This window comes from Conger conger, chromosome 11 (genome assembly GCF_963514075.1).
Source record: "Conger conger chromosome 11, fConCon1.1, whole genome shotgun sequence".
Classification (NCBI taxonomy): domain Eukaryota; kingdom Metazoa; phylum Chordata; class Actinopteri; order Anguilliformes; family Congridae; genus Conger; species Conger conger.
In genome coordinates, this window is record NC_083770.1 from 13,165,873 (window position 1) to 13,177,070 (window position 11,198).

Here is an 11,198-nt window from a genome sequence, read left to right on the forward strand (position 1 = left end):
AGGTTTCACTGAATGAGGTGCTTGCAATGAGGAGGAAGTGAGCAGGTTTCACTGAATGAGGTGCTTGCAATGAGGAGGAAGAGATCTTCCACACTGGGAGCAGAACACACACATTTTGTGTGTGCGTGTGTGTGTCTGAGACTAGCGGGACACTAACCACAGTACTGTACTCAGAGCCCCATTAACACACATGGATTTGTATATAATTACATGTAATCATTTTTAATATGAATAATGCATGGATTATCACATTATCAGTGTGCCAACCAACCCCACTCACATAGGGACCCACCCATATTATGTTACTGAGCTAACATCACTTATCACAGACTTTCAAATCTTATCTCAAAGCTGATAGGTGTAGCTGATTCCTATCTCTACTAAATGGAAGTAAGTAGGCAATGCTGATATTTCCATCCATGACAGTTTTATGATGTTTAGTGACTAAGGCAATACATTCAAATGTATTGAATTCACTGCTAAATACAAATGCATTAATTCCACGATTTAACCATTCTAATCGGGTATATATGATAAGTTAAAAACACGAACAAAGTCGCCACACAAACCCAGTTTACTGTTCTTTTCTGGGTGTGACGTGTTGTGCACCGTTTCACAACTCAGCAAAGCAAAGCAACAGCTTACGCACCTTTATCACAAAAAGTCATTAAGCAAAAGTATTATGCATGCGCACTTGAACCTGTCCAACGACTGGACCAAAGTAGCTATTAGCCTCACAAGGTCTTTATCACGCTAATTGAACATTAATGACTCGTTTCATACACGACAATATGATAATGCGATTGTATAACACATTTTACCGTTATATTTGAATTAAATTCGGTCCCTCATTTTGGCTTCATTGACCCATGTCATAGCCTGCCTTCTGCTGCACCACTAACTCGCTGCATTCGTGTTACAAAAAGGGCATCCTATAAACAATCTTGTCAACATCACCTTCGAAACACCCATTTGTTATATATTGCGATTACATTTAGTAATGTAACGCGCCGTTTCTTTTATACTCACACATACACAATACGCAGGCCAAGGCGGCTTATTAAATTCTCTCCTTTTTCTTCAACTATGGGCCTCGTTGAACAGCTAGGGGTGGGGCTGGCCGTTAACCCTGGCCAAAGGGCTAAGCTGTACCTTGACTAATAAAATAAGATAAAGATCTTGCTAAGTGCAGTCGTCAAGCTAAAACATTATAATACCAAATTAGAACAGAAGAGAGCAATCGGAGCGGCTCAAGGCAGATAACGTGGAACACTTATCCGGCACCCCGCAGAATTCAGTCTCTGATCACGTCTTATAATCTTCGCAGCCACTTTTCGGAAACGGCAGAGCCCTTAGCCGTCTGCAGTCCCAGCGCACACACCGCCCACCTCACACAGGAGCCCCGCTTTTATTTATACAATCGTTCACAATCGGAATGCGGGCAACTTACTACGGCATTTAGTAGAAATACCAAATCACCATAGCAATAGATCAATAGGCCTAATTTAATGTGTATGCACATAACATTCACGGTGGGTTTACTGAATCGTGCCAGAAGAACTATCTCTGGAAAACAGACCAAACTAAATTATGCCAGAACAGATCTATATGGAACTACTCAGAAAAACTCGTATTACAATTTAACATCGAAGTCAACCGCAGAATGTCAGTATTGTGTATGGGATCGGATTTTGACAGCCACAGTTAGACCTAATCGTCACAATGACCATTCCACCTCGACCTCTGTTTATGTGTTAGCCACTGATTCCCATTGCATCACAACGTAAAGCAGAATATTTAATAAAGCTCCGCAATATATTTACGACACTTGGGGGAAATATTCGCATATTTCGGCTGGAACTTTCGATGTCGGAACAAACAGAAAGCCATGGCTATTCAGAGTATTTGCGCTGCCCGTCCCTTCACGTGAATTCTCTCCGTTTTAACATTAAATTGAGCGACCAGATTAGCCTACCAGATATCTCGAATTCATTTAACGGCTCGTCAAAATGCAAGATATCTCTAATTGCATTTTGACATGTAGCCTAAGATTGATGCACTTTTGCCCATAAGTTAAATGAAACCTCCAATCTATCTAAAACGTGAATTCCAGACATCTAGTTAAATTATAACAAGTCTTTACTCAAATTTGAGATATCTCCACTTTCATTCTGACTGGTCGTAATTGCAATTAAATATAGGCCCATCGTTAATTCCTCATGATTAAAGATATATCTAAATACTCTTCTTTTTTTTTTTAAAGATATTTTTTAGGCCTTTTTTCAGCTTTATTGGACAGTATACAGTATAGAGAGACAGGAAGAATGGGAGCGAGAGAGAGGGGAAGACATGCGACAAATGTCAGACGGCAGGAATACACCCTGGACAGGTCGCCAGTCTATCGCAGGGCACACACACCATTCACTCACACACCCATACCTACGGGCAATTTAGACTCTCCAATCAGTCTAACGTGCATGTCTTTGGACTGTGGGAGGAAACCGGAGTACCCGGAGGAAACCCACGCAGACACGGGGAGAACATGCAAACTCCGCACAGAGAGGCCCCGGCCGACGGGGATTCGAACCCAGGACCTCCTTGCTGTGAGGCGAAACTAAGATATTATTAGTCGAAATACAGTTGTACATATTTTGAACTGGAGAAAAACTAAAGTGTAGATATCTTGAATTTGAGTTACGACTAATCATAACTAATTTAAACAGAGATAGCCTATCTGGAGTTCACATTTTAGACAGTCAAAACTGAATTGTAGATATAGCCTACCTTTTTTTTATTAAAGATATTTTTTTTAGGCCTTTTTCAGCTTTATTGGACAGTATATAGTATAGAGAGACAGGAAGAATGGGAGCGAGAGAAAGGGGAAGACATGCGACAAATGTCGGATTTGAACCGCCGACGTCACGGCTCACAATGAGCATGCGGTCAGTGCTCTACAGGCTGCGCCACCGAGACACCCTGATATAACCTACCTTTAATTGGAGGTTCCCGTAAATATATCTTTAATTGGAGTGACGTCAATCTTATACGTGCTAATGCAATTAGAGACATCTTAAATTAGTATTTTGACGAGACAAAATGCACTTGCAGATAACTTGTATTTTTGTTTGAAGAAAGGGGCTGAGAGCTGGAGGGAGAGAACAGGGAAAGCAGTTGTGCAGCCTGATATAAGCCTGTGTCCTCTTTTCCAGGCCACATCTGTCCAAACTGCAGGGGGTCATCTATGCCCCCAACAACGCTGCCCCATTTGACTTGGGCTCCGCCCTCAGGGGACCCAGGGGGGAGGGGCCCAGCTCTCCCCCCAAGCCCATAAGCATGGCGGTGAGCAGTGTCGCCCGCGAGGCCTTCACCCACTGCACCCAGTATCAGGCCTCCTTCAGGTCTACCAGCACACCTGCCAAGCCTACGACCCACCCAAGGTGGGTATGGGTTTCCTCACCTCCTACTCCCGCGACTACCTGCCCTGGGGTGTTCAGACCTCCTTCTCCCACGACTACCTGCCCTGGGGTGTTCAGACCTCCTTCTCCCTCGACTACCTGCCCTGGGGCGTTCAGACGCGCCCCCCCCATCCATCAGCGGGAGGAGTTAGTCAGGCCCACCAGACCCTTCTACCACATGACCGCCTACCAGGCAGATTTCACGCCCAAGATGGCCACGCCCACCTGCACCAGGCCATTGGAGAGGAGACAGGAGCAGCAACATGCCTGGGCCCTGAAAAAAACATCTGTTTAAACAGAAACAGTGGCACGCTGATCATCCTGTTGCAACCCGGGGGCAGACTGACGGAGTAGTACGGGTTTCTCCGATGGCGTCTGAGAAGGCGTTCTGTGGGCTTTAAAAGTCACTCAGACCCCTAATCGGGATTAAAACTCTCACTCAGATTTAATTCAACAATTCATATGCAACACTTCTTCGTAAAGTTTCTGTTATGCCTTTTGTCCTCGTCATCGTTGTCATTTGATTATCTTTTCTCTAATATCAGGATTTCCCACAACATGGTATTTTGGGACTTTAAAACTCTTGCTCAGATTTAACTAATCCAATATTTCATATGCAACACTTCCTTGGTAGGTTTCTATTATGCCTTTTGTCCACGTCATTGTTGTCATTTGATGGTATAATATTGATGACGATAAGGGGTGGCCTGTAGCGTAGTGGTTCAGGTAAATGACTGGGACACACAAAGTCGGTGGTTTGAGCCCTGGTGTAGCCACCATAAGATCCGCACAGCCGTTGGGCCCTTGAGCAAGGCCCTTAACCCTGCATTGCTCCAGGGGAGGATTGTCTCCTGCTTAGTTGAATCAAGTTGCTCTGGATAAGAGCATCTGCCAAATGCCATGTAAATGTAATATACACTCAGTGAGCACTTTATTAGACGTATTAAGTCTTCTGCTGCAGTAGCCTATGCACTTATAGGTTTGACGCGTTGTGTGTTCAGAGATTCTCTTCTGCATACCACTGTTATAATGTGTGTGGTTATTTGTGTTACTGTCACCTTCCTGTCAGCTTTGACCAGTCTGGCCCTTCTCCTCTGACCTCTCATTAACAACACATTTCTGCCTGCAGAACTGCTGCTCACTGGATATTTTTTGTTTTTCGCACCATTCTCTGCAAACTCTAGAGACTGTTGTGCGTGAAAATCTCAGGACATCAACAGTTACAGAAATACTAAAAACAGCCCTTCCATCACCAACAATCATGCCACGTTTGAAATCAGTGAGATCACATGTTCTCCCCATTCTGATTTTTTTGAAATTTACTGAAGCTCCTGACCCCTATCTACATGACTGTATGCATTGCACTGCTGCCACACAATTGGCTGATTAGATAACCACATGAATACCTACGTGTAATAAAGTAAAGATGTTCCTAATAAGAGTGTATTAGGCAAAATCCATATGCTAGGCTTTTTAAAAATCAGTAAATCAACTCGCAGACCACTTGGAATCATTCACGGACCAGTGGTGTGCAGACGACAGTTTGAGAACCGCTGGTGTAGGAGTAAAAGTCACCGATTTTTACACTTGCCCATTTTATTTTTTCTTACTTTCTTATAATCTGTATCGTGTCACTGATGTTACATTTTACCAATAAAATTATCCAATAAAAATATTGACTCTGGGTCATTTCTTGCTCATTTCTCAGCTGCCAGCAAAATGGCCGACTACACACCTCTGTTTGGCTGGATACTTTTAGACATATATTTATTTTAATTGTATTTTTTTAGCTAAAATTATGTCAACAAAATATTTTTTCTCCCCACTGCCAACACCCCTAGCTGGCTACTTTACTCACCTGGCAGGCTACTGAAAGATTTGGGGAACACTACTATGGTATGGCAAGAGAGAGATGCGGAGAGATGGAAAGAGAGGGAAAAGGCTTAAGAAGCTATGGCAACTTTGAAGAGAACATTTGGCTTAGTACCAATCCAATCCAAAAGTAAAACAGTCACATATTGATTCCATCAATGTTCAATCCCCTATCAGTCCATAGCACTTTACAAAATCTATTGGGGTCTTTTAAAACGCAGGGAAACTTGTATACCCCCACACAGCCAGGTGGGGCCGTTTCGCCATTTATTCACCTCGCATTTTCAAACTGATATGAAATCTCATTTTGGTAGCAGCTGATGTCAGTTCATGTCAAATGACTTAACACTGTCATCACTTTTTTTTAGGTAAATGTTATGACCGATGTTATGTCACATGTTGACAGCTTATGTCACCTGCCAAATTTAGGCCCTGTTGCTCGCTGAAGGCTGTTATAAACGGTCAGGTACTTTATGACACTACCACGAGCATAAGGAAATGCCATACATAAACTATCTTGACAGTTTATGACAAACAATGTGACAATGTCATGATCCATGAAACTGTGGAAGCCATAACATGCAGGACGACACCATACGTCTCTGATCCTTATAATACAGGTAGGAACATTGTCTCGATAGCTATTTTTATTGTGTGAAACACGATTAGCCAAAAAGTGGCCCAATTCACCCTAATTGTCTGTCAACAAGATTGGTTGAGTTTTCAGTGAATGTGGGGTCTGCCCGTTCCCAATACCCCTGAGCAGTGGCGGCTGTAGACATTTTTGTCGAGGGGATAAATCTACATTTACTAAATCTAATTGCATGCGTAGAATTACTAGTATCACAAGAACTAAAGTTAAGAAAGAAGGTAAAACGCAAGGTGGCTACACAAAGGAAAAGTTAAACACACTAGATTTTTTCATATAAAAAAAAAAAAGGTTAGGTTGCAAACCAAGACGCCAAAAAGTTTTGCTGTATTAATTAACCGTGGCAATTAAAGGCTTCCAAGCGTGTTGTACGTGTAATGTTTGCATTGTAAACAAGGTCGTAGCCTATTCATATTACGAAACCTATAGGCTATGTACAAAGTTTTTTTTCTTTCACGTAGACCGTTTATTATGTGTATTTTTACGGGACTTCAATTCTCTAGAATAAAGTTAAATAGAAAGTAAATTCCACGTTCATGGGGTTCGTGTAAATGTAGGCTACGGTATGACTTTGGCAATTTATGGAGCACAGGAGCAGCAGTTGATGAAGATGAGTGGCAGTTTATGAACTCATATCAAGGTAAGGATGCTGTAAGTTTCCACTAAAGTGTTGTATTGCTTTAAACGCAACCACACGGCCCCCTGCTCCCCTAGCAGTTACCATGGGTACCAAATAAACACGGTGAACTAGTTAGTGAACGAAGAGCCGAATGAGCCATTGAACGAGTGAGCCAAAAGAACCATTGAACGAACAAGCCATGAATGGTTGGTCTGGTGTTGAATTGAAAGTACAGCGCAGTTCAGCTGTAGGGCAAAACGTTAATGCCGTCTGCAGGCATTCTGTGGACCAGCTGAATACTTTGGGTATCACAGACAATATTTAGCTAAATCATGTTGTCTTTTAATTTTCTGTAATATAGTCAGCTAGGTGGGGCCGCGGTGGTGCACAACTAAAGTAACGGACCTTGATGCTGGCATCAGTTTGTTGCAGTTGCACACCGAGGACCAGGGTTCGATTCCCAGTCCTGCCAAAAAGCCGAGTTTGGCCAACTCTCATGGAGCGGCATAATTGGCTCGCTGCTCCAAGGGAGGGACTTGGCAGGGTTAGTAGGATCGCCGCATACAACAGCGCCCCAGGTGCCTCGGAGTAATGGTCATGAGCTAAGAGACGAGATGGCTTGGAGAAGGCATGTTGTTCTCAGGGTTGCCAGATCCTACTGGGCCGCCGAGCAAAACGTGGTCGTAAGCGGTGTATCCCCAGCTAAAACACCAATTGAATTAGAGTACAATTGGCTATGTAATTGGGAGAAAAAGGGAATAAATCAGAAATAAAATTGTATAATATATATATATATATATATAGTCAGCTAGGCTATGCAATAAATGTGATCAATGGCTGCAAAATAAATGTAGCTAGCTCAGGCTGCAATAATACACTGCTCAAAAAAATTAAGGGAATGCTTAATCATCACAGTGTAACACCAAGTCAGGAATATCAATCTGTCCATTGAGGAAGCACAAGCACAAGTGATTGTAAATCAATTTCACCTGCTTTGGTGCAAATGAAAGTGACATCAGGTGCAATGGAGATGCAAAAGCAAGACAACCCCCAAAGAGGTAATGGTTTTGCATGTGGTGGCCACAGACAATTGCTCTCTCCTTATCCTTCCTGACTGATTCTTCTCTAGTTTTGCATTCTGCTAGTGTCTTTGTCACTACTGGTAGCATGAGACAGTACCTGTAGCCCAATCAGTTTGCACAGGTAGTCCAGCTCCTCCAGGATGGCACATCCATACAGAAGGTTTGCTGTGTCTCCCAGCACCGTCTCAGGAGCATAGAGGAGATGCCAGGAGACCGGCCGTTATACAAGGAGAGCTGGACAGGGCCGTAGAAGGGCATCAACCCAGCACCAGGACTGGAATCTGCTCCTTTGTGTGAGAAGGAACAGGAGGAGCTCTGCCCTGTTCTCTTCACAGATGAGAGCAGGTTCACACTGAGCACATGTGATAGTCAGGCGTGATAGTCTGGAGACGCTGTGGTGAACGTTATGCTGCCTGTAACATCATCCAGCATGACCAGTTTGGCAGTGGGTCAGTGATGGTCTGGGGAGACATACCCTTGGAGGGTCACACAGACCTCCATGTCATAGCCAACGGTACCCTGACTGCTGTTAGGTACCAGGTTGAAATCCTCAGATGGATTGTCAGACCTTACACTGGTGCAGTGGGCCCTGGGTTCCTTAAAGACCTGGACCTCAATGCAGACAGCCTGCCAACTCAACGCAGACTTGGACTCAACTGGGACCTTCAAAAGAATAGCTTCCACTTCAAAGTCTCTGATAAGGTAAGACCTTTCACACAACAAAAAGTATTTTGTCAACCACTAACAGCCTTTATGATCCTGTAGACTTTGTTGCACCTGTCACAATACAGAGAAAATCCACTGCAGAGAACGACGACTGGGACTCTCTATTGTCCCAAGAAATGGAGGAGGCATGGACATCTTGGAGATGATCTTTGAAGGATTTGTCAAGTATTTCTATCTCCAGACCATACAAAACCTTTCACCTTCAGAAGCTGCCAAGAGAGAATTGTGTGTCTTCACCGATGCATCAGCTAAAGCTATTGCTGCAATGGCTTATCTAAAGCTTACTGACAGTGACGGGACCAACCATGTGGGCTTCGTCATGGCCAAAGCTAAACTGACTCCGCGTCCAGAACACACAATACCAAGGCTGGAACTCTGTGCAGCTGTACTGGCGGTAGAGTTAGCAGACTTAATCTCAACAGAGCTAGACCTTCAGATCGATGCTCCAACTTTCTACGTGGACAGCAAAGTGGTCCTAAGGTACATATGCAATGAGAGCAGACATTTTTTTGTTTACATAAGTAGGGGGGCGGCCAATGCCAATAATGTAATGTAACATAAGCAACAGAGTCCAGCGCATCAGAAGATCCACCCATCCCAATCAGTGGAACCTTGTACCCACAAATTAGAATCTGGCAGATCATGTCACCCGATCTGTCATTGCAAACCATTTAACAGAAATCTTAACAGAAACGTGGCTCTCACAAGAGAACACGGCCACCCCAGCCGCCCTTTCCTCTGCCTTCTCTTTTTCCCACACACCCAGAACCTCTGGCAGAGGAGGTGGCACAGGTCTCTTAATCTCATCCTCATGGAGATCTAGTGTCTTCTCCTCATCCTTCTCCTTCTCCTCTTTTTAATTTCATGTGCTTTCTGTTACTTTCCCTTGCAAACTCCTTATTATTTTTGTTTATCGCCCCCGGGTCCTCTGGGGAGCTTCTTGGATGAGATGGACATCATCCTTAGCTCCTCACCAGACAATGGCACTCCCCTGATCCTCCTGGGTGACTTCAACCTGAACTCAGAGTCCACCCAGTCTACCTTTCTCTCTCTCCTTTCTTCTTTTGACCTTACCCTCACACTTTCCCCTCCCACCCACAAAGCAGGCAACCTTCTTGACCTGGTCTTCACAAGGAGCTGCACAACAACAAACCTCTCTGTAACACCACTCCATATATCTGACCGCTCCTTCATCTCTTTTTCTCCTCCACTCTCCTCTAACACCCATCCATCTCTCCCACCATCCACTGTCACCTGTCAGCGTAAACTACGCCACCTGTCTACCTCCACCCTCTCGTCTGCAATCCTCTCCTCCCTACCATCTGCAAAGTCTTTCTCTCAACTGTCTCCCGACGATGCTGCTACAACCCTCATGTCCCCCCTTCCTTTGACTCTCTGTGTCCCCTCACCACCAAACTAGCCCCCCCAGTCCTTGGCTTTCTGATGCTCTATGAGCTGTCCAAACCAAACTGTGGGCAACGGAGAGAAAATGGAAAAGGTCCTGTCTCCCCAGTGATATAGCTTCCTTCCATGCCCTCCTATCATCTTTCTATTCCTCTGTCTCTCTAGCTAAATCTTCCTTCTTTCACTCTAAAATTAATGTGGCTCTGATCCCCACAAACTGCTTTCAACCTTCTCTTCTCGCCCCCCCTCCCCCCCCACCTCCCTCATCACTCACACCTGATGACTTTGTCTCCTTCTTTGAGAAGAAGGTAGATGCCATTCGCAATTCCTTCTGAGACCGCCCTGCTCGCGGTCACTGAGGCTCTCCACTCTGCTAAAGCCAAATCCCTCTCCTCTGTCCTCATCTTCCTCGAACCGTTGGCCACCTTTGATACAGTCAACCATGAGATTCTGCTCTCAGCTTTTCTTACCATTCTTACACTGATGACACCCAACTCTTTCTTTCCTTTCCCCCAATACTCAGGTCACCACACCGATCTCTACCTGCTGATATCTCTGCGTGGATGACTTCCCACCAGCTTAACCTTGCCAAGGCTGAGCTTCTCTACATCCCTGCTAAGTCCTCTCCGACAATTGACCTCTCACTGATTGAGGACTTTGTAGTATCCTCCTGCTATACGGCCAAGAATCTTGGGGTGACTCTTGATAACCACCTCATCCTGGCTCCACATGTATCCTCCACTGCCAGAACCTGCAGGTTCTTCCTCTACAATATTTGTGGTATCCGTCATCTCCTGATGGAGAAAGACACCCAGCTCCTAGTCCAGGTGCTCGTCATTTCCCACCTGGATTACTGCAACTCCCTCCTAGCTGGTCTCCCAGCTTGTGCCATCAAGCCCCTCCAGCTGGTCCAGAATACTGCAGCCTGCCTGATCGCCAGTCAGCTCAGGTTGGCTCATGTCACCCCACTCCTCATTGACCTCCACTTGCTTCCTATTGCCGCATGCATCCACTTTAAGGCCCTAGTGTTGGCATTTTAGGCTGCTAAGGGGACTGCCCCACTTTACATCCAATCCTTAATCACTCCCTACTCCCCAGCTAGACCACTCCGGTCTGCCAGCTCTGGTCGCCTTATGGTTCCCTCACTACGAGCACCTGGCGGTCGAGCTGCATGTTCATGCCTGTTTTCCGTTCTGGTTCCTTAGTGGTGGAATGACTTGCCTACCACTGTCAGGACAGCAGAATCACTCCGCCTATTTTGACGCAGACTAAAAACACACCTTTTCAAACTGTAGCTTAGTCCTTTAACTTGTGGAAGAACCTATGCATTTGTAAGTTGCTTTGGATTAAAAGCATCTGCCAAATGACTAAAATGTAAATGTAAATAAATT

At 44.8% G+C, this 11,198-nt stretch overlaps 1 protein-coding gene across 1 annotated transcript; it reads left to right on the top strand.

Moving 5' to 3' along the window:
• Positions 1-1,582: 1,582 nt before the first annotated feature.
• On the top strand, positions 1,583-5,041 carry LOC133140819 (uncharacterized). Its single transcript, XM_061261054.1, has 2 exons — positions 1,583-1,926; positions 3,232-5,041. Exons 1-2 carry the CDS (start codon positions 1,867-1,869, stop codon positions 3,748-3,750), a joined length of 579 nt encoding a protein of 192 aa, XP_061117038.1. The 5' UTR covers positions 1,583-1,866; the 3' UTR covers positions 3,751-5,041.
• Positions 5,042-11,198: the final 6,157 nt, after the last annotated feature.

Excerpts from the sequence above, each read along its gene's own strand:
- LOC133140819 (XM_061261054.1), top strand. The coding sequence starts at position 1,867 with ATGTCGGAACAAACAGAAAGCCATGGCTATTCAGAGTATTTGCGCTGC. Across the intron at positions 1,927-3,231 it reads TGCGCTGCCCGTCCCTTCAC|GGGGTCATCTATGCCCCCAA; the intron begins GTGAATTCTCTC and ends TCCAAACTGCAG.